This window comes from Cavia porcellus, unplaced genomic scaffold (genome assembly GCF_034190915.1).
Source record: "Cavia porcellus strain 051 isolate PalLab524CR breed Dunkin Hartley unplaced genomic scaffold, mCavPor4.1 scaffold_13, whole genome shotgun sequence".
NCBI classification, from domain to species: domain Eukaryota; kingdom Metazoa; phylum Chordata; class Mammalia; order Rodentia; family Caviidae; genus Cavia; species Cavia porcellus.
Genome location: NW_026947496.1, coordinates 9,873,467 through 9,897,058, shown reverse-complemented (window position 1 = coordinate 9,897,058; position 23,592 = coordinate 9,873,467). Strand labels below are relative to the sequence as shown.

General features: G+C 48.2%; 1 protein-coding gene across 2 annotated transcripts; it reads right to left on the bottom strand.

The window, feature by feature from the left end:
• Positions 1–2,183: 2,183 nt before the first annotated feature.
• Positions 2,184–21,957, bottom strand: Fam50b (family with sequence similarity 50 member B). 2 transcript variants are annotated; one of them, XM_003468821.2, is made up of 2 exons: positions 21,778–21,957; positions 2,184–3,396 (listed from the first exon to the last, which is right to left on the bottom strand). In XM_003468821.2, exon 2 carries the CDS (start codon positions 3,313–3,315, stop codon positions 2,323–2,325), a length of 993 nt encoding a protein of 330 aa, XP_003468869.1. In that variant the 5' UTR covers positions 3,316–3,396; positions 21,778–21,957; the 3' UTR covers positions 2,184–2,322. The 2 variants fall into 2 exon arrangements, with proteins under 2 accessions (XP_003468869.1, XP_063115765.1); XM_063259695.1 differs by lacking the exon at positions 21,778–21,957 and adding an exon at positions 7,287–7,516.
• Positions 21,958–23,592: the final 1,635 nt, after the last annotated feature.

The window sequence follows — 23,592 nt, the reverse complement described above, 5'->3', positions numbered from 1 at the left end:
TCATTTATTCCAGAAAAAAATAATGCTTATGATAAACTGTGAGATATTTATATGGTCATATTGCAAACATATGAATATTGATTTCAAAATGATTTTTTATGTCTACGGGAAGGATGAGGGTAAAGAGTGTTCACGTGTGATAGAGAAATACAAGGAAGAAAGAGAACTTTGCATTCATAATAGGAAACCAAGGGGGAGGCCTAACCCTGAAAACTCAAGTCTCAGCAAGATAAGCGTTACTTAGAGACAGAGGTAAGTTTCACGAGTATCTGTGTAAAAAGTAGTTACCTCTGGGCAACTGAAAGTGACAGGAAGGGAAGAGACAGATGCTTTTCTCAGAAGCCTTGTAGAATTAGGTCTTCATACAATTCACAGTGTTGAATAAACATGAAGTTACAAAAGCAAATCTTAGGTGTTGATGCCACATTTAGGTCCAAATCTCTGAGCCTAAATGTTTGTCAAAGCTCTCATAGGAAACACTTCTAACACAGGTGTGTGGGGCTTTTCCTCCTGTCCTGACCAGTTCTCAGACACATGCTGTATTCAGAGATCAATTTGGTTACCCTCCTGCAGTGAGACCCACAGGCTAAGGACTCAGTCAAACAAGGCTCCCCCTCTTCTGAGCCTTGCTCAGCTCTATGCCATTGTACTTCAGATCAGCTGGCCGTGGGCTCCCATGGCTCCCTTTCCTAGAAGAGCTCACAGGCCAAGGGAAATCTTTAACTTACATCACTGGCTTAGTTCAAAGGATGCTGCAAAGGGTCCAGATGCAGAGGTACACAGAGCAAGGTCCTGCGGGGTCCTAAGCACGGCAGAACTGTCCTGGGGGAACTTCGAGGCACCGGTGTTCCCCCGCTGGGTGCATTCACCACCCGAAAGCTTTACACAGCTCTTGGCTCCTTTCTGCTTCCCAGGGGTTGATGGGTAGGGATAAAAACCACAACTCTCTCAACACCTACCAGGGCTTTCTACTGAGCAGCCGCATCTTGGAGCTACCTGGTGTCCCACACCACTCCCTGGATACCATAAACTCGGTGTGGTTAAAGGGACTTAGGAGGAACAACGAAAGACACTCTTCTTATTTAGGAATTTTAGGTTTTTAGGAGCTTGATGCTCCACCCTGGAATGAGCGACTGCATTTCTTGTTACACCATAAAATCCCAGTCTGACTTCCTGTGACTGTACCCCCAGTGATTTAGACCTTCCGAACTCAGTTTCCTCAGCAGGCAGATACGGCCAGCATCTTGTGGTAATGGAGTAAAAGGCCTCCAAGTTACCTGCATGTGCCGGGATCTGAGGATGCATTTATCCGGTTCCCGCCTGGCACTCCCATCGGTGATGGAGGTGCTGGTGCAACCCCAGCACACTGGGTCACACAGCCTCTGGCTGTACATGCAAAGCTGACCATGGTCACCGTGGCATGGTCATCGTGGCCGTGGCAGTAGGGAGATCTTGGGAAATTTTCAGAAGGTTAGTACATGTCTTAGTGCATTTTGTGTTGCTGTGATACAATACTGAAACTGGGCAATGCATACAGAAAAATATTTTAATCCCCAGCACACATCATCACCACCATGAAAAAGATGGTTCACAGCATCTTCCAGCCCTGGTGAGGGTCCCCTGGCTGTGTCACAGGAGGCAGACAAGCAGAAGAGCATAGAGAGAATCACACGGTGAGCTAGGAAGCCAGAGACTGAGGCGGGGCCTACAGGTCACCCTGAACATTTCAGGACTGCGTCACAGCCAGCTTTAAAGAAAGCAAAGGAGATCGTAAAAGAAATAGAAGACATTTATGGAGCTCTAAGTGCTTTACAAATATTAACTCAAACTCACATTATGAGGTAGGTGGCATGCTCTTTCCACTTATAGGTTGGGGAAACAAAGGCACCCAGGTTTAATGAGTTTTCTCAGAATCACTGAGTAAGAAACTGGTGTATGGGGGGGGGTGCTGCTAATCTGACCCAGTCAATCTGGGTCCACATAATCTGTGGGTCCATCATGTCTGGTGCCCATAATCCGTTGGCCCAAAACACACCCCTTATTTCACCGTGTATCTGCTTAGCCAAGACCTGACAGAGCGCAAGGGAAGCGGGCAACGAACCACACAGAAATCAAGCTTAGTCTGAAAAAACAACCAAATAACAAAGAACAACGCCAACAACAGGAGGACCCAACTGGGATAACCGGAAGCCTCTGGCTTTATTAAATTTCAGGGAGGAAACGAAGGTCACCAAGCCGAGGTGGCACCTGAAATCTGAGCGTTTCCTGTCGCTAGCGAGTCTCCCTCCCTGCGGCCGAGCGCGGTCACGGTCACGGTCACGGTCACCGGATGGTGTACCTTTCCCACTTCTTCTCCGGGTCGTAGGGCTCCCAGCGGCTGGCCGGGAAGATGTGCTTGTTCTTCTCGTACCAGCTGCGCAGCACCACCTTGCCGGCGTGCGACTCGTCCTTCTCCACCGTGGCGTCGCTCAGCAGCCGCGTGTCGTCGTGCACGTCGAAGTTGAAGAGCGGCCCGCTCTTGCCCCTGGCCTTGGTGACGATGAAGTCGTAGAAGGTGTGGTAGTGGGGCAGGATGAGGTCCTCCTTGATGTACATGAGCTGCTCCACGCTGGCCGCGCGCAGCTCGTGGAAGTCCTGGCGCAGCCCCTGCAGCGCCTTCTTGAGGAACTGCTGCACGGTGCTGCCCTTGCTCATGTGCACGGTGCGCCGGTGGCCCGAGCCGTCCCAGTAGCTGAAGGTGATCTCCATCTCCTCGCTCTTCACCTGCTCCCGCTTGGCCTCCCACTCCTTGCGCAGCTCCTCGCGCAGCCGCTTCTCCTCCTCCTCGCGCTCGCGGTCCGGCAGGAAGCTGGTGTCCACGTCGGGATTCTTGCCCAGGCTCTTCTTGCCCGTCCTGGTCTGGACCGCGTGGCCCTGGTCACCGTCATCGCCGTCGAGCTCGTCGAGCGAGAAGGACAGGCTGGCGATCTTGCGCTTGTGCTCGCGCCTGCGCTCCTTCTCGCGCCGCATCTCCAGCTTCAGCTTGTGCTCCTCCAGCTGCTTCCTCTGGGCCAGCTGCTTCTCCCGCTCCCGCAGCAGAGCCTCCTGCTTGGCTTTCATGTCGGTCAGCGTCACCAGGCCCACCATGCTCGACTTCAGCTCGGCCTCCACCGCGTCGTAGTGGGCCGAGAACTTCTTGTCCACCTTGGACTTCATGATGGTCTCCTCGGCGATGCGCTGCTTGAGCACCTCCATCTGCGCCTTCTGCTTCTCGCGCTGCTTGATGAGGTGCATGGCCCGGCCGGCCTCCCGCATGCTGCCCTTGTACTGAGCCATGCCCGCTCTTTAGTGCAGCCGAGCTGCGTCCGTTCTTGTTCCTGTCTCCTGCGTGGGACTTCCGGGGTAACTTCGTGAACTCTGCAGCAATGGGAGAGTAACATGAGTTAGAAAGGAACCGATAGGATTCGTGGTCTAGATCAGTGCCTTACAGTAGAACTTTCTGCCATGTCTGACATGTTCTTATGCTGGCCCAGGATGGTAACCACCAAGCACAGGAGGCTAGCTAGTGTCACCCACCAGTCACCAATGTTTCCTTTACTGCAATCAGTTTAAATTAGAACCAACATGGGTGGCTCCAGGGCAGTACGGGGCTGGGTTCTGGGGCTGAATATAGAGAGGGAAGGTCTATGGAACACATCCTTGCCTTCCTACGTGCTGGCACCTGCTGTGTGCTGGGTGACACCCGGACATGCATGAGCCAGAGCACCAAGAGGGCATGGGCCTGCATTCATGTGCACGGGCCACAGGAAGATAGGATCTGAGCGGGGAATGTGCCCCTTGGCTGGACGGACTGGCCTTGTAGAAGAATGCAACCACCTCCTGGGATGGATGGTGCTCCTGGTAGGCAGGACACAAGCAACTAAGGGGAAAAGACTCCCGGGGAAGCGTCTTCCAGTATGCACAGCCCTGGGGAGCAGAGATGCTGGCCACGGTTCCTATTAACATATGGGCAGGGAAGGCTGCTGACCTAGGCATCTTCCAAGGAATCATTCCCGCAGCTAGTATTTGACCACCTTGTGTCATTGCTAAAGTGCACAGAAATCGAGTGGACACAGCTGCATTTGCTGTGGAAAACCAGGCATCTGGAGAGGCTAAGTCCAGAACTGCCTTTTTGGTATTTCAAGCAAAGCACAGTGAAGTCTCCCTAGTTCTCCTCCGCTCACATTGCATTAGCCACCTTCCATCAGGACTGTCCTCTACCGCCTCACTCCAGCATTAGCATCATCTGCTGGACACTCACCTCCACAGATGCCATGGACAATAGACATGCACTCATCCTGCCTGTCCCCCACCCCGTCCACACCCCTGAATCCTTGCTTTGTGCCCTGGGTGCTGCACAGCCTGAGTAAACCGTTGGAACCTTCATGTTACAACTGGCCCTGGACCCCAGTCCAGCTCCTACCTGACGAGACCACTTCTTCCTGCAACTCCGTAAAGCAGAGGTTGCTTTTTGTCTGCTATTTCATGTCATCTCCAAGTGGGATGAGTGTCTGTGTTGTTTCAAAAGCACCGTTTATGTTCTTTGCTATTTCCAGGTCCTTGAAAGCTCATGCTACGTGGCAATGCTGCCATTGCTGTCATCTGTGGGAGTCCCTGTCCTCTTCCTGTATCACTGAGGACTGTTAGATCCTGGCTCAGTTGCCCTGCTCTTCCATTCTGCATCCCCGGAAGGGGGTGGGGATCAGCATGAGCTCCCCATATCTTTGCCTCCTTGCTCCAATATTCTCTTTTCCTGCCCAGCTTGCTCTTTACAAACATGGCTTATTCTTATTACTTTCCAGTAAGTGACTTCCAAAAATGTCCTGTCTTCTTTCCTTCCCAGTTGTGGGCTCTGATTCTCCAAATTCCAGCTTCCTCGTGAGAGCTCAAGACTGCCCAGTGCGAAGGCCCACACCTCTCTATGAGCATCACACCCTCACATGCCTCCCGTCTCTCTGCGCCACAGATTGAACCTATTCCTGACGTTCTCATGCCTCTTTCCTGCAACCATTCTCACCTGAAAAGACCTAAACGTAGCTAAACCCACCCCTGGCTTCTCAGCTCCCGGACCCGGCTAGCTGACCATGGCTGCAGAAGTTGTTGCTACCTGTTCTCACTTTAAATTCATGACCTCAGACCCCCAAGGGAGACTCAAGACTGCCTAGCAAGTCTCATAGTGCCCTAGCAGGTCTGCCGTCCTGATCTCCATGACGACGACCTTTTGTGTCTCCTCATAGCTTCCTCCACCCCCAAGCGGGCTAGGAAACATTTACTGGCACAGTGCTGGACGGAAGTCTTTGGATCCAGGCATGGTTGATTATAGAGTCCTGATCCCATTTCATTCACTTAATTCTCTTCCCCATAGCACTCTCTTCAACTACATCTGCGCAGATTACTAAGGGAAACTCTGAGTATCAGAGTCTTTTTACTATCAGCCTTTAATATGGTAATTTCCAGTATAGCTTCCCAAGAGGGGTGTGAAGCCTTTCATGCTTCTCCATGAGGAAATGTCATATTATTAAGTGTTTCTTCCTCAACAGCATAGCTGTTATTCATTGAAACCGGTGCTTCAAGGGCCTCGAGTTTGGAAGAGCTGGCCATGGCATGTACGCCAATCTTTCAGCCTAGCCTTTCCTACGGGCAATTGTTGGGAGCCGCCGACACTGGTCGCCTTACTTGGCGGACGTAGGACCTGTGGGTGGGAGCGGAGCCTGAGCTAGATTGCCCCTCCCATCGAGTGAGTCAAGTTGGCGCCTGCTTCCTGCCCCCTGATTGCGCTGGCGACTTAAACAACCCGCTCTGTAAGATAGTCTGCCTAGCAACAACTGATGTTAGCCAATCAGCCCGCATCGCGCGCTTTGAACTGATTGGCCACTGTCACCCTATAAAAGTGAATGCCTCTCCCGCCACGAGACAGGAAGCACAGAGAGAGATAGAGAAAGTCCACCGGCGAGAAAGGGCTGGTGGCAGAGAGGAGGCCTCGCGGGGCCCACGCGGAGACAAATAAAGGCAAGGTTGCACACCGCCAGACTTTGTCGTGTGTCTTTCCTGCCGGCCGGGAGCGACCCCGACAGGCAATGGTGCCTGTGGACACTACCTTAGCAAGAAACCCTTCATTACATGATTGTACCCCAGGGCATCTGCGTGCCACCAGAGACTTGGGGACCACTCATCCAGCTGTCCAAACAGGAAATCTAATATTTCTCCTCTGGTTGCATATAATCAATTATTGGAGGATGTTTTGTAGCATTTCGTCCTCTCCCCTTATTTGGGTTTGTCTCTAGATGTTCCCCAAAGCCTTGTGTGCTCATAGGTAGGGTTACAGGGTGGTGATTGAATCATGGGGAGTGATAAACATCAGTTAATTGGTCCACTGAAGAGTTTATAGCTAGATGTGATTTGGGAGGTGGAGCCTGGTCCCAACACGTGGGTCCCTGGGTGCGGGGCCTAGGGGTGCTTCTCCTCCCTTCATCCCTGGCTGCTTCCCACTGCTATGCCAAGAGCTGCATCTCTTCTGCCACGGCCTCTACCCTGCCACCCTGGCTGGGAGCCAGCTGAGTCTAAGACTAAAACCTCTACAGACCATGAGCCCAAGTAATCCTCCAAGCTGTGGGTGTCAAGTATTATGTCCCAGAAGCAAGGCAAGCAGCTAAGACACCCCTCCCTCCACTTGCCTCCATCCAAAAAGTTGGCACTGCTCCCCACCCACAGCTCTCACTTTTGGCCTAGCATTGGTACATTCTCACTGTTTGTTAGTGTGTCTGTGACAGGGTCTCACCGTATAGTTCCATCTGGCCTTGAACTTTAACTCTGTAGCCCAGACTGGTCTTGAGCTCACAGCTGTCCTCCTGCCTCAGGCTCCCGAGAGCGGAGATTACAGGTCTGTGCCACCATGCAACAGCTATGGGCGAACTCTTGTCTGAGCATTCTTATTTGTCTGATTAGCAGTGCTCCTCATACAACAATCTGATAATGCCACTCTTCTGTGTGAAAATCTCCAAGTCATCCTCACATGTCCTGCACAGTCTTTAGGAAGTGAATCCACTTACCCACGCATTTCCCAGCATTCCACACCACACAGCAGCCCCTCTGAACTGCTCGGTGTTCCCAAACAGAGGATGCCTTGTGGTGATTGTCCCCTGGACGTACTTCCCATCCTCCACTGGACCAACCTTGAAGGTTGGCTCAAGTGTTGTATCCGTCTAGTACCTTCTAGTACCAATGCCACCAGTCACAGACATACAAAGTTACCGTTAGCTCTTAATTACCTTTATGATGCTTAACACAATCAGCTTGCCTGGCCGCCTCTTTTGTCAGTGACACACTCCATCAGCCACACCGAAATCCAGTCGACTCCAGCTTGGTCACATCTATTATAACCGTCCTTCCTCCAGTCCGATTAATGCGATCACAGTGTCTAAAGCCATCGTCCCGCCTCCTGTGACATTACACCAGTCCCAGCCACCGAGCTCCTGGGCGAGCTCTTAGACATTAGTTGGTTTCCTTTTCTGTTTTGCCTTTGAGACAAGTTCTCACTTGTAGTCCAGGTTGGTTTTGAAATCGTGGCTATCCTCCTGCCTCAGCCTCCAGAGGGCTGGGCTTATAGGCATGTGGCTTCATGCCTGTTTCAGCCAGATTTTAGAATTAGAAGGTTAAGCCTGGAATGCTTGGAAAAGTTTAACAAAAGGACAACAACAAAAATATTTAAAGAGAGAGAAAGAGAAAAAAAGCAGATTTAGCCAAGGAGTCTGAAACCCTGATCTTTAGACTTTTCCCCACAGTCCATTGATGGGAACATCTTGTGCCCTTGATTTTCAATGAAAATTCCCCCGTACTGAAGGCTGCTGCCGAAAACTCCTAAATGCTATTAGCAATAAGGACGTGAGTGTAAAGGGAATGACACCCTGCACCAGTGAACAGGAAGTGCTTGTTAAATACACAAATTCTAAATACACAAAGTATACAAATTTTAATTTAGGGACATTGTAACATCCTCTGGGCTTAGCCACAAGGTAAGACAATATACTAGCACCTGTAGTTTTAAAAAATACCCCCAATCTAAGTACTCAGTATTTTAACAGGAAAACATCAGCAACAATAAAATTCAGTCAAGAACCCCTTTTGCTGTGACTGGTACTGAGATTTCCCTCCACAATTCTGTTTGAAGACGATTACCCCGAAAGTGACAGATGTATGCTATCCTTGCCTTCCAAGGCAGCCTTGCAGCGAAACCGCTGATGTTGGGCTGGGCTGCACAAAGGGCAGCCATCCAGGACACTCCGGGACTGCGTCTTTACTCAAGGATTCTCGCCATCACTGAATTCTAAACTAACTGTTAAAGCAAAGCCACATACTCTCACATCAACCAGGTATCAAAGAAAAATCAGTCCATGAATGCACGGGATTTACAAAGCAGGTTTATAGTGGGTGCCGGCAGAGTCAGGGATGGGAGAGTGCAGAAGGCTGTCTCAGTGGTGGAGATCTGCAGGATCCCATCTAAAGGCAAAGACCTGGAGCTCGTCACAGAGTTCCTTATGAGTTCCTATCTGGAGGCTGAAGGGTCTGCGTCAGAGCGCCTCCAAGGAAACAGAGGGGAGCTGCTTCTCTCCCTTTTTATTCCGTCCGGGCTACAAGCTTATTGGTTGATGCTACTCATACAAGGCTGTGCTTTCCTCTTCACAAAATCAATTGCCACACCCAGAGCTCTGTTAACCCCATCAGTGGGGGCTCTTCTTATTAAAGCCGACACCACAGCTTACTGTCACAATGGCTGGTTACATCCTTTCTTATGGGAGGTCAAAAGCACCCCCTAACATTTACTTGGTGGAAAGTCAGTATTTCAGAATGCTTCCAGGGGCAAAGAAGAACACGTGTGCAGAGATACAAAAATGCAAAGCACACCTCTGCAGGAAACTGTGGAAATAACCCACGATATCTGTGTGTGTTCCTCCTGGATAAAGAAATCCTGGCCAACCAGGGGAGACGAAAAACCAGAGATGTCATAGGTTTCAGAAATAGATTTTGTGCTATTTCTGAGTTTATAAGCTCTAAATTTTCTCTTTAGTTTTTATCAAAGTAGTGCCAGTTTGATAAGGATGGTTTAAAAGAATGTGAAATGGTCTTATGTTCTTGTTGTGTGAAGAAAAGTAAAAATAAAAGGATTATTTTAACAGTCAAAAAAAGTTTCTAGTTTGTTGCTCTCTTTCACAGAAGCAAACACTTTAAATCCTGTCAGGTTTCTTCTGGTGTTTGCCCTCTTATTTTGCAATAATGCTCACATTGCTATTTTTATAACTAATCAATTTTGGACTTTATCTATTGACTCCTTATTATGGTGGAGGGAGTTATAATTTTTCCCCTGTGGTCGATCTAAATGCTGTCTAATTCATGGGACAAAGATATTAAAGAAGTTGTCAATATCTAAGCCAGATAGGAAAAATCCAAGAAATTAAGTTACCAAACTCAATTATGAGTGCAGTGGCAAAAAACCATTCATTTCAAGGCTCCATTGTTTTTGTCTACAAATAAACTACTCATTAATTGGCAGAGCTCTCATATAATACTGCCCATCAAAGTCATTACTGAGAATAAGCAAATATTAAATGCACTACAAATAATAAATTTGATTCTCATTTATTTATTCACTGATATATCCTCATGTATTTACATAATTTTTACTTTGGATCCATAATCTTCTATCTGTGAAAATAGTTTAAATCTCCTTCTGTTTTGGAAGTTTGGGGCTCTAGGCCAGTGACCCTTCTATGGCTTCTGGGGAAATACCCACTCTAACTGCAGTGGTTCCACAGAGAAAATTTTGCTATCAATATGGCTAAAATGTATGATGTTGGGCCGGGGGTATAGCTCAGTGGCTCAGGAAATTGCCTAGCAAGTGCAAGGTCCTGAGTTCGATTCCCAGCACCAAAACAAAAACAACAAAATAAAATAAAATATATGATGTTGTTCATAATGTTGTTTAGAAAATAAATGACATTAAATGGAATATTGCACATTATGAACATATGGACTATATATCATCTACATACTGACAAATAGACTGTAATCACAGATAGTTCAACACTAGACACCGTGTGAGCAGTTTACCACAATAACATCTGGATGGGTGCAGATTAAAATTCAAAAAGAGCAAATCAGAGAAAAGGTGTTTGTGAGAAACTAGCAGCAAATGCATATTTAATAGTATACTTTTATGTCCTTTTTAATTTTCTCCTCCACTTGTGAGGAGGTCACAGCGCACACTGGAAAAACGCACTTGCCACCCCTCCGTGGCTCACACGGCACCCCAGAGAGTGTGGGTTGTTTCCTCTGATAATCTGGGACCAAGTGGGAGCGTAGGTCACTACTTCTGTCCCCCATTGCCAGAGGGGACCGGACCACCTGTTGCTAGCCCAGGAAGACATCCCGCTGCAATATTCTAAGTGTGGTTTCTACAGAATGCTTATCATTTTCACATTATCACAAAGTGGAAAACAAATCACTAAGCTGAGCTTCTGTCAAGTTGGGGACCGTGTATGTGTAAACTGGGTGAAGATAAGCAGTTCTGTGGACACTGGTCAGGGGAGTGGCAGGGATAGAAAGCACCAATTATCTGTCAAAAAGATGTGCATCTTTGGTGCTGAGATTTAAAAGCCTCACAGAAACATAGCTGCTGTTGTTACTGTTACTGCTACTGTTATTGTTACTGTTACTGATACTGTTATTTTGAGACAGGTCTTGCTATGAAGTTCCGGCTGGCTTGGAACCCACAGTGATCCTCCTGACTCATCCTCCTGAGTGCTGGGATTAAGGTTGTGTGCCAACCCACCAGGGTGATACACAGCTTTTAAAAGAATCATCAGAGAAATGGTTACCACAAAAAGCAAGGACACTGTGAGTCAGACACTGGCTAAACCTCCACTGATCACCTGACCTCCACAGGCCATAGCAGGGACTTTTCCTTGAGGTCACAGTAACATTTTAGATCTCTTAGAATCAGTGTTAGTTCAGAACCAGTGCCTATTAGCTCCTGTAATGTCTAATCATTTTCTCGTCCCCAGTGTACAGTTACCCTGGTCAAATCTCTCGGGAACAACAGGAGATTGATAGTATAACATTTTGGTGTTGTACCAGGTCCTTCCCCAGGGGAACCTGGCTTCTTTTTCATTCAAAGGTGTTGTAGTCAGAGTCTAGAGGGAAAAGATTTAATACAGGCCATGCAATTTATAGGGTTATTTTGTCATATTCATCCAAAGAGTCAAATGCAGAAGAGTGCAGGAGATCGGTCCATGTACTAGAGACCTAAAGAATCCAGCTGAGGACCCGGATCCCACAGCAATGTCCTTAATGGGTCAGCTAAAGACCTCGAGCCCATGGCAATGTCTCATGTAAGTCTTTATCAAGGATTTGCACTGAGAAGGCCCAAAGCCCTGTGATGGAAGCTAGAATGTCTGCACCAGTGGGATGAAGGATCTGTGCCAGCAGGCTGAGGGATCTGCACTGGAGCCAGGAAGTGACACTCAGGGTAAGGACCAGAGCTCCACCAAGAGAGAACCACAGCCATCCTTAGTGAAAGCAATGACCTGAGCTCTTCCGATGATGAGAACAGCTGAGCTCATACCAGGAAAGCCAGCATGACAGCTTCTCCAGGAGAATCAGCAGCGCCCCACCTTCCCCTCCAGTTCTCCTCTCATGCTGCTGGTAACCATCCACACCCAGGTGTGGAGGGTGTGGGCGCTCCACACCCAGCACCGAGCTGATTCAGTTCCGCTGGGTATTCCAAGGTGACCATTAGTTAACCCACCACAAAGGGCTTCTGTATTTGTAAACTGGAACTCAAGTCTGGAACCTGGCTGAGGGGCAGGGATTCTTTGTTGCTATGATTTGAGAGAAACTCTAGCTCATTTGCCCTGAAATATTTCTATTTCTATAAATCCAGTAAAGATTTAGTAGACTTTTGAAAGGGTTTTGGCCCAGACAGGACACTGTAGCTGGTGAAGCCTTAGAGGGGGAACCAAGGAGCTCCTATCTCCCCCACCCCTAGGAATTTACCTGTGACTCCATCCCTCCTGCCCCCTAGAAATTAACCTATGGCGCCAAACCAAGACCAATGGGCTACCTGTGCATCCCTGATGCCCCTTTAGATTCCACCCCAAACCGAGGCTACTTACATACCCCCCACGCCACGTGTCCACCAGAGAGAAAGCGGGACTCCAGCGGGTCGGGGACTTTTGGTTTTCTCTCTCCATGTTCTCGGAATAAAGGCCTCTTTTGTTTTATACTTCTCATCTTTTGGATATAATCTTATCAGCTTTCTGTCTGGTTCACCTTGGGGAACACTGTGATTAATCGGCCAAAGGCTAGGGTCAGTCTGGTCACGCTGATCTTTGCTTTGTTTCTGCTGTCATCACAGTAAGTTTGCCTACTTGGTCTTCGGCAGCTTAATGCTGCCACCTGCCCCCTGCCACTCCCGGATCCAATGCCTTTAAGTTTCCCAGTTGGGTGCCCCCAGTCCCTGCCACAAGGTCTCACATACAGAGTACAGCAACAGCAGGGCTCCTCGAGGATGGGGTGCTCCCCTCGCAACCCTGTTTCTTAAAATATTAGCGAGCGAAGCCAGGCTGGTCCAGGTTTGTGTTTCTTCCATCACCGTCGCCCAGCCCTGTGCCTGTGCCTCAGACCTCTGCTTGTAAAAATGAGAAAACTCAAGCTGTTCTTTGGGAGTGGGGCGGGCCTCCTCACGGGGCATGCCGTGGTCTGCAAATGGAGACCTCCTCCGATTTGAGCCTGCTCATAGCTTACAGGACAAGTGGACAAGGAGGGAGGAAATGGAAAGGCCACCAAGAGATGGAGCGGGGAGGAAACAGGAAGGGGAGGGAAAATAATTAGGATGTGTTATACACCTCCCCAACCCCCAGTGATGAATGTAATCATGCGCGGTAAACATGCACTAACAAGGATAAAAATAAAGAAAAAGGATTTAGGAATTCAGTGTCCCGGCTTCCTCGGCTTCCTTCCAAACATTTCCATCCCCCTTAGCACCCCACTTTCCCAGACACCCTTTAAGGCTGAGCCATCAACTCAGCAACTAAATTAGGAGGGTTTGTGCTTGCTTTTCAGCAACTCAGTTTTACAGAGAAGAGTAAGATTTTCCTCCAGGACACATTTAGATTTTTTTGTGCCTGCGCGCAGCTGGGAGCTTGAAGCTCTGGTTTTCCTTTATTACTTTGTCTTCGTTCTTAGGAGCCTTTAGATGTTTTGTGCATGCCTGGAGCTCAGGATCTGCCTTAGTAGTTTGTCCAGAGATGCCAAGAGAAAGAAGCCAGCATCCTTACATTGCCCACCCTTGCAAAGCTATTCGAAATTGGTGTATACAGAGTCATTGAATCCCTTAACTCTTACACGTGGTGAATTGGAAGAGGCATGCAGGCGTATGCTGTGTATTACTTTAAACATTGAGCTATCAGTACCGTCTCCACATTATCAGACATGACAACTTCGAGTCGCATCAAATTTCAGAACCAACTTCGGAAGTCACTAAATCCATTAGAGAAATGCAGAGTTCTAACTGTGCTTCTCTCAAACCTCTCTTGGTACCCAAATCTGTTGTTTCCCTAGAGAAACAGAATCAGTCTAAAATATAGGAGCATTTATATGAAGGATTTATTAAGTAGCTTATAGGATCAGAAGCGGAGACCCAGGGCCATCCATGGAAACAGAGGAGGAAGAATCCGAAACGGCCCCCCGCACACTGGAGAGCCGAGGGTCCCCAGCAGTCACGGCTGGGCGGCTGGAAGCTCCCTGCAGTCTCCGGTGTGAGCCTGCAGTCTTCGAGGCCCTGCAGGAACTGGAGTCCAGCGCGTGAAGGCGGTGGCAGAGACCTGGGCTTCTTAGAAGGAAAAGGGCAAGCTTTTTCTTCCCTGTTTTGTTCCACACAGGCCTGTGTGTAGGTCCCACGTACAGCCAGGATGGAGCTTCAGGGCTTCGCTGATCCACTAGATGGTCCTTTCCGGGGTCCAATTGACAGTCACAACTGGCAATCACAAACAGCTTCTTGGCACTTGGAGTGGCTGGGGTGGGGGTGGGGTGGTCACCCAACAAACCGAGAAATTGAATTCTGAGATAAGAAAATGCTTCAGAAAGATAGCTGAACCTAATGTTGACCTTGGGTGAGCACTCAGGCATTCTTGGGGAACTCCAAAGAGAAGAAAGGTCCTGGTTATTAGTCTCAGGTCAAACTGATAGGTCTCACTGACGCTGGTAATATGGTCCTCAGGTTATACATGATGACTGTGCTGAGTGGCTTTGGGGGAACCTGACTGTTACATTCCAGCCGCTGCCTAGTGGCCTCTTCCCTCGAAACCAGAGTTCCCTGGACGCCCACCTGTGACTGCTTACCAGAGAGACAGAAGCCCAGGAGCACCCCGGAGCTTCTGAGAAGACTCTCTTATACTCCAGGATTCATGGAAAACCAGACCAGAACGCAGTGATCCCACAACTCTTATGATGCTCCCGGGACCCACCCGCCCCGGGGGAGTTTTGACATTGTCTCTGTTACCACCATGCACCCTACGTGGTTCATCACTCTGAAGATGTCCAAGCATGGAAGGTGACACGTGATAGCTGTGCAGTGCATACACGACTCAGGACTGAGTCTCCTAAATGGTCCAGCTGCTTTCCGCCGCCTCCAGTTTTGACTTCCCTGTGGACCTGTATTTTCTGTTCAGAGCACTAGTGATCGGAGCTGTAAATGACATCTCTTAAGAAGAAAATGTCTGGTTTATATTCCTACCACCTATCACCTTACTCTGAGGCTAGAGAGTATAAAGACACAAGCCAGTTGCTTAAAATTGGTCTGTAGTTAATTTGACACTTTTTTAACTCAAGTTTTTAAAAATTAATTTTTAAATGTGCAGACAGTGCAATGTCTCTCTTTTTGGAATACAGTTATGTAAGTTTTGACAAATGCCTAGATGCCTCTGGTTGTTGACAAAGCCTCGTGGTGTCTGTCTTGAGATGCATGTACCAATAGTTCATTGCTTTTTGTTGCTGAATAATATTCCATTTATCAAACTATTACAGTTCACCCCTTGAAAGATACACAGAATGCTTCCAGGTTTTGCTACGTGTGAATATAGGACTGTTATAAACATTCACGTGGAAGGTTTTTGTTGGGTGTGCCTTCCTTTCCTTACCTATGGCTAGGATCCCAAAGTTGTATGCTAAGTCTTTAATGTGTAAAATACACCATGCTATTTCCTATAGACTGTATCATTTTGTGTTCTTAGCATCATTTAATAGTCTCAGTTATTTGGTGTTCTCACCTGTGCTTAGTATTGGGTTTTTGTTTTTCAGATTTTAGCCCTTCTACTCACTAGCCCTTGCTTTACAAATGGTCTTAACTCACACTCTGTGAAGTGGAAGATGACCTTAAACTCTGTTTATGTGCTTACTGCCATTATATATTTTCTTTAGTAAAATATCTATTCGAATCTTTTGCTCATTTTTTAATTGGGGATTTGTTTTTTGCCATTTTTTGGTTCACGTGGAGTTCTGCGGGCCAGGTCCTCCCCAGGTAAGTGATTCTGCAATGATTCCTGTCTAATGTCTCTTTTCATTCCCTTAGTGTCTTTGCACAGCAGAGCATTTCAGTTTTAGTGAAATCCAATTCACCGGTTCTTCAGTTATGGATCAGGCCTCGGGAGTCTGATGTGGAAGTTCTTTGCAAAACCTAAGGTCACAAAAATTTCTTTCTAGGATTGATCTCTTCTAGAAGTTTTATAGTTTTCCTTTTTTTTTTTTTTTTTTTTTTGGTACTGGGGATCAAACTCATGACCCTGCGCTTGCCAGGCAGGTGTTTGTGCCGATGAGCTAAATCCCCAGCCAGTTTTGAATATTTCTGTCTAAGATGTTTCCCTTCCACCTAAACCCTGAACTGCTTTCTCAGCTTTAAATGACCCATCTGTCTCCATATTTCTGAAAATAAATAAATAAAAAGGCAGTCTGCACTGGCTGCCTGTAGTGGGACCCGTGGGGGAGGCTTCTGTCCATCCTGGATGCCAGCCCACCGTCCCTCTGGCACGTGCTGAGACTCGCTTGCAGCACCACTGGGGCAGCCCGCCTTTGGGCTTCCTTAAATGCTTCTTCACGACAAGCTCCAGCGCCATTCTGACATAAGAAAACCTCTGCTTGCTCACATGTTTCATATGATGTGATGGCTTGAGGGTCTCTCAACACACAGCTGTGATTTCTTTACGACTAAAGTTACCTAGCTGGATTATCTGTGATTGTCCCCACATTGGGACTGAGCCTGGGCACCCAAGTAATGATGCATCCTATCCTCTCTGGCAGAACTTCCTGGGGAGGACATTAAAGATGCTGTGAATGCCCATGACAGGTGAGATACGGAAGTGAAAACTTCTTTCATTTTCTCTCTCTGAGATTATCCACAAGCCCACCACCTGTAACCACCGTACTCACAGGATTGCCACCCAAGAGTTAATTACAGCTGAATGTTGCCAGAGGGTCTCCTGAAATTAAATGTTTTGCCAAGATGTAGTGGTTCACTGTACAACAGTTTCCACGCTCAAGGGCCGAGGATCTAGGGCTGGGCACACACTGGACTAGGACATACGCTTACAGTGACTGCTCAGTCACACAGCCTACAGTAAATACATGAAGAAATGCTCAACATCACTGGTCGCTAGAGAAATGCAAATTAAAGCAACACCAGATTCTACCTTATTCCAGAAAGAACGGCCATCATCAAGAAATCAACCAATAACAGATGCTGGTGAGGCTGTAGGAGAAAAAGAAAGCCTTCTACATTGTTGTTGGAAATATAACAGCCACTACGGAAACCAATATGGAGATTCCTCAAGAGACTGAAACCAGAAATTTTCTTTGGCCCACGTTTTCCCTTTCTAGTATCTCCCCAAAAGAGTTAAAGGCACCCTATTACAGCGATCCATGCATGCCCGTGATAGCTGCACAACTCACAATGGCTAAATCTTGGAAGCAGCCTAAATGTCCATCGACAGATGAATGGATAAAGAAAATGCAGTACTTACACGCGGTGGGTACCACACTGCCCTCAGGAAGGACGGCAAGATGTTAAGTGCACTAAATCAGATACATAAGCTTCACGGTCTCATGGTTTCCCTCGTGTGAGAACCCCAAGTTATAAATAAAGAGCAAAACAGTGATATCAGGAAATGGGGAGATAGACCTTCCTCAAATGGGAAGGGACCCAGAGATGGAGTCAGGAGACAGGGATGAGGAATTGGGGTGTGTCCGTCCACACGCCAGCTCCATGTGGGAAATGGAGCACGGTGCATCGCAAACATTAGTAACAAAAATAAAACTTTAAAAAGTAAGCCACGTGGCCCCTCACTCCTCCTATGTGTTTTTATCTTTTCTGCTCCAAGGGCTGGCCGCCTGCATGTGTCCAGTGGACACCTGAGGAAGGAGGGACGGGGGGAGACTCGGCTGCCCTGTCTGATGACCGCGGATGCTGGATTTTACAGTGAAAGCATCAGAGCCACAGCATCGCATTTAAATTCTCTCTTTAGGTCAAAGGCATCTGAAGTTCACTGTACAAATGCTCAGCACTCCAAAATCCTGAACAGGGTGGAGACTGCACTGCCTTGCGAGAGGCCTGGGTGTCAGGATGGTGCCCCCAAGACCCCTGTGTGTCGGGGATTTGCAGGAGGTCGGATAATTTTTCCAAGCTTTGGTTTTTTCATGTGAACAATTACGAACAGACTTTCTGATTCCTTTGAGTTGTGAGGATTTGGAGTCATGAGAGAATTCTCATAACTGATCTGAGTTGATCACAAGAGGGATCAAAAGAATCTAAATCCTATTTGTTGGCTTGTTATCTAGAGAGTCCAAAGTCCACTTTGGGGGGACCATGTGTCACCAGCTGGCAGGGTCCCTTCACACTGGCTGCTCAGCACAAGCTGAGGAGTCATCAGCTTAGCTCAGAGACAGACCCGAGGGGCTGGTGGGGAGGGGGGCAGGCACAAGGGACCCGGCCAGGTAGTGGAGAGGAAGGAAGGGGCCAGGGGCCCCACAGCCAGAAGCTGACGAAGTACCAGTGACGCCCGCTCAGACTCTTCTGCACAACTTCACCAGGCATTAAGGCCAAGGGAAAGACTGCATCCCATAGGTGTATCTGCAGCTCCCTGGGAAAGTTCCCCAGGGCTACATTCTGCGTGGGAAGCTATTTTCTCCTCTCCTGCTTCTCTGAGAACCCTCCTCCCTGCGCCCCTTCTCCCTCCCTCCTTTCTTCCTTCCTTCCTTCCTTCCTTCCTTCCTTCCTTCCTTCCTTCCTTCCTCCCTTCCTGATGGTTTGGCTCCAAAGTCTTTCAGCACAGCAATGTATCATCGTGGGTTCTGCCACCTTTCTAGTGCTGACATTTTTCCTTTTTGGATGAGGCCCTACAGTGCCCATGCTTGCACCTCCGTCTCTATGAACTAATTCTCACAGCTCCGCATACTTATTTTATGATTTGTAATTGCTGGAAAGCTTTGAGCACCTGATGGCCTCAACTTTGATCTTAAGCATCTTTTCACATGTTGACTTGCATGATTCTTTTACCTACTGTGTGTGTGCATGCCCATGTGAGTGTGAGTGTGTGTGCGTGTGCGTGTGTTGCTGGGGGTCGAACCCAGGGCCTCATGCATGCTAGGTAACTCCGTCCTCTAGAGTACCACTTTTCTACTGAGATTTTTTCTTTTTTGTATTGACTTACCAGGACTCTATATATAGAGAATATCAACCTTTTCATCTGTCATCTGATTTCCAATTATTTCCCCACATTTGTTATTTACACTGTAACACTATGTTATAGTAGGATATTAGTTTTCATATTTTTATTTTTGTGTAGCATTTTCTTTGGTGACTTAGGAGTTATACAAATACTTTTAAACTTTGATAGGCTTTTAATTGTGTAAACATACATTTACAAATATAAATAATTCTAGTTGGAATCTATTTCTAATTAGGGTGGCAGTGATCTAAATGTTTTCCTTTTCCTTTTCTTGCTGTGAGTGGCTTTGAGATGAGAGCTTGCCGTAGACTCCAGGCTGGCCTTGAACTCACTATGTCACCCTCAGTAAGCTTCACCTGTGATTCTCCCACTTCAGCCTCCTCCTGAGTGCAGGGTAACTTTTTTTCTCAAAGAAGACACTAAATTAAATTAACATCAAAGCTTAGAAGTTTTTTCAACTTGTCCCATGGACCGCTGGTATTCTTGCTATTAGCAATAACCACCGTAAAGCGTGTTTCCCGGTGATCACAGAGTTTGTCCGTGCTCTCCTGAGGTGCGGAGCCTTTCCATGCAGGGGAGGAGAAAGCCTCCCTCGCCCTGGCTCCTGCTCGGGTCTTTAAGGACTCACTTACCGGGAGGCCAGGAGGCCTTGCAGTGACCAGAGTCAGGAGTTCAGCAATCTCACCTTCTGCCTGCCTCTCTGTTTCATGTCCAGGCTGGAATGCCTTAGGGCCACAAGATGATTCCAGCTGTTTCTGAAGCTACATGTGTGCTGGGTCACTTGATTGCTCTCCCAGGAGAATGAGGGCATTCCTTCCCAGATCTCCCAAATGACTTCAGGCTCCTTCCAGTCCCGGTGGTTCGGGAAACTGGCAAATAATCTCCCCAAGTCAATCAGAGCCAACCCTGGAGCTGGGGCTTGAGGGGATGGGAAAACCTGAGACGCTCTGGGGAAAAGTGACACCCATGTGCACAAAGAGGGGTCACGGAGAGGAAGAGGGACCAGAATTTGAGTGCTTGAATCAGCAACTGAGCTGGGAGGGTGTGGCTTAGGCTGGCTGGGTGGGTGGTCCTGGAATGTAAGCACGCCACCTCTCAGAACCCCAGAGGGAGAGCTTCTCTGCTTCTGTGAGGTGCAGGTGGCATCAGAGGACACAGGCCAGGAAGAGCCTTTCCCCTTGGTGCCCGCCCCGTGTCCTCCAGGGTGTACATTTATTTTTGCTTTTATTCTTCCTCGCTTTTGCTCCCAGTTTCATGCTGCGGAGCCAGTTTTGCCCTCACCCTTTACCTGCACTCACCAAACACACCTTGTCACTGGTGTGGGCTTGTTTCATCCAATTCTTTGTTCTTTGTGTGTGTGGTGCTAGGGATTGAACCCAGGGCCTGGCGCGTGCTAGGTGGCTCTCCCCTCAGCGACTTCCTGTATGAATTTTCTACTTTATGGATGGAGATCTTGGGCGGCTGAAGATGCTTAGGATTTGCCCTTGATTACTTGACACGCGGACGGCGAGGTCCGAGTGTAGATCTCATGACTAAATTCTCAGCTCTTTCCAATGCTTTAAATCACCTCCCCACAGGCTGAGAGCCATTCCTTTTTGTTCTACATATTACTTTTGAAAGGAGATATTACATAAGGCGCATAAAAGTGGGCCGTGAGGATGCGATGCTTTTAGTGGAGGCAGAGCATTGTGTGAGTCTAGAAACAGTGGAGTCAGGAAGCCTGTCTTCTCTTGGCCTGAGGGGACCAAGGTCTGCGCTTGGCCCTTATCAGGGTCTGCGGTCACAGAAGGCAGGAGGAGGGCTGCAGGAGGGAAGCCAGCACAATCCAAGTAGCTATGTGGATAGCTTCCATTATTGTAAGAAATAATACCTTAGATCATCCCCTTACCAAGAAGAAAGGGTTGTTTTCTGTCACAGATTTGGAAATTTCAGTCCATGATCCATGCCAAACTCAGGAGCCAGCTTTTAACACTTTGAAGGGTGCTCCCGATCCAGACTGTAGCACCCTGTGACCCCAAAAGAACTTCAGAATGGGCCTCAGAACCATGTAGTGAGGATGAAGGGGAAAGCCCTTGTGCAAGGTCTCAGTGGTCGTGGATGCTAAGAAGTCGACCCAGCGATGCAGGCACAGAGCAGCCACTGCATCAGAGAGCTGGGGCCTGGGCTGGGGAGAGGTGTCAGCCCAGACATGGGTGGCTGGCATGCAGCGCTGACCGGAAGGAGGTAAGATCAGGCCAGCTTAAGCAGAGCATAAGATGCCTTCAACAAATGACCCACCATCAGCTAACAAAACCTACCTTAGCTGGGGAAGCGATGCCTGTACAGCCCCCAACCCTTGCATTCCTAGTTTGACTTTTTTTTCTCTTAGTTTTTTAATTTTTATTTAAAAAAGCAAAGCAACAAAAAAGATAGAAATGATACTGAATTTCAAAAAATAGTAGGAGATTAACACTAGTTAATATATTGCATATTGTTATCTTAGAAGTAGTTGCTTAGGTTATAAGATTTAGGCATAGAAATGCTCAGACAATGAGAGCACAACTGTTCTTTTTGATGAACTGACAGGGATTGGCAGTATAGTAACCTGACTTGTATACACACACACCTCTATACATATACAGTAACCTGACTTGTATACACACACACCTATATACACCTATATACATATAACCTTTCCTTTTCCTTTCCTTTAGAGCACTTTCTTTCCTTTCATTATCGCAGTATCTATTGTACATTTCGATCTTCTGGCTCATGTCTGGTTACCTCCTACATCCTCCTCAATCGGCTACTGCGGTAATCTCCCTGAAACACAGGCCCAACTTGTCCTCACTCTGCTGAAAGGCTTCCCTATTCCCCGATGCTTGCAGGATCTTACACCGACCTCCAAGTCTGGACGTGCAGCCTCCTGTGCCAGTGGGTTTATGGTCCTTAAACAACTGGACCTCTGCGAACTGCCCCAGCTGGACCCGAGCCGGGCCCATTTCCTTACCTTCTGATAAACGGGCCAAGGTGATTCTTTCCTGGTGCCTTTGCTATTGCCAGTCCAATGGCGTTGACAGGTGACACCTGTGCCAACTGCCTCACCAGGCGCTGGCCAATCAGCATGGAGCTGGGTCAATCAGCCTTCGGGAGGGTAACTGCCAGGTGGGGGCCCACCCTGCCCCAGGCCGTCCTCCTCATCTACCTGGGGTCCTGTCTCTCCGCCAAGTTTTCCTGGATGGCACCTGCTCATGTGGCTCTGGTCTCCTGCAGCGCGATGACTACTTTGTGTCCAGAGGACAGGTAGTTGAAGAGCAATAGCCAAAAACCCTGCAGGTTTTGAGGGGCCGATCTGTGGTACCTTTCCGTGACACTCTGGGCATGTTTTCTACAGCAAGGATAGGAAGATATAATTCAGTCTTTCCTACAACATGGCCCATCAAAATTAATTTTTGTTTTTGTGGTATTGGGAACCAAATCCAGACCTGCTTTACCCTGAGCTATATACCTAGGCCTCAAAAAAACATTTTTTTTTGATGTAGATTCTTGCTAAGCTGCCTTGGTGGGGCTCAAACTCATAATCCTTCTACCTCAGTCCCCCTCAGCACTGGATTATGGGAGGGCACCACCACACCAGGCTCAAATTTAAAATTTTATTACTGATATTTTAAATTTTTTCAGTTTCATAACTCATGGCTGATGATATAAATTTTTAGAATTTTATTTCAAAATGAATAGCCAAATAAAAAAAAGGAGAATGCATTTATTCAAGAGCTCACATCCCTAAAGTGATTGGTTCCCCATTTTATTTCTTAGAAGTTTTTCAGTGTAGGGAAAGCCTCATAGAAACCTGCTGTGAAGCGTAGCCATTCCTTCCATGAGGAAGCTATAAAATGTCAGACGATGTCAAATTTCCTTACAATGCTCGTTAGCTGTGGGATATGTTCCCGGAGGTCACTCCAACACTGAGACGGCTAACAACATTTTGACCTACATGGTGACTTCAAAACGTGTCCCCGAATCCTCTGACATCTCCTGTCCAGGTGACCTGTGGAGCCCGCAGGAGGCAGCAAAGGCAGGGCTGCGGCTCCTCCTGAGGGGAGCCCGCCCTTGTGGTCCTGCCCGAGGTCCAGCTCCCTGCATCTGTAAGGAAGCCACCAGGCCTAGGTGCTGCCGCTGCAGCCCCACCAACCCCAGCTGACACCCGTCCACAACCACCCGACACATGAGGGTGCTGGCCTCCGTCTGATCTCGGCCTGTGCTGATTAACGTCAGGCATCATCAGCTTGACTGGGTGAAGGAATTCTTAGAAGCCCATGAAGCAGTGTTTTGGGAACAGGTGCCCCCAGAGGAGGGCGGCACTGAGTCTGAAGGGACCAGGTGGGGCTCAGCTGCTCTCAGGGAACATGGGCCCCTGGGGTCTTGAGAGAGCGAATGTAGAAGGACCTGAGAGCCGGAGGCAATGTCTCTCGGATGCTTTGGGCTCTGCACTGACCCCAGCAGCCCTTTCTCTGGGTACTTTCGCTTTGGGCACTGAACTGAGAAGGCCACCATCAGCATCCCTGGTTCTGAGACTTTTAGGACAAACTGAGCCATAGCGCCAGCATCCTGGGGTCTCCAACCTAGAGATAACCACCTCGGGGCTTCTCAGCAGCCATAAGCTTGGGGGGTGATTCCCCAGACACCCGCTTTCTGATAACAACACACATGTCCTATTGATTCTGTCTCTGAGGCACACAGCTGGCAGAGCTGAGATGGGCCTTCCCTGCAGGTGAGAGGTCCGAGCAAGGCCTGGCACAGGCTCCTGTGTCCGACAAGAAACTCC

Bases quoted from the DNA above. Each gene is read 5' to 3' on its own strand.
- Fam50b (XM_003468821.2), bottom strand. From the start codon at position 3,315: ATGGCTCAGTACAAGGGCAGCATGCGGGAGGCCGGCCGGGCCATGCAC.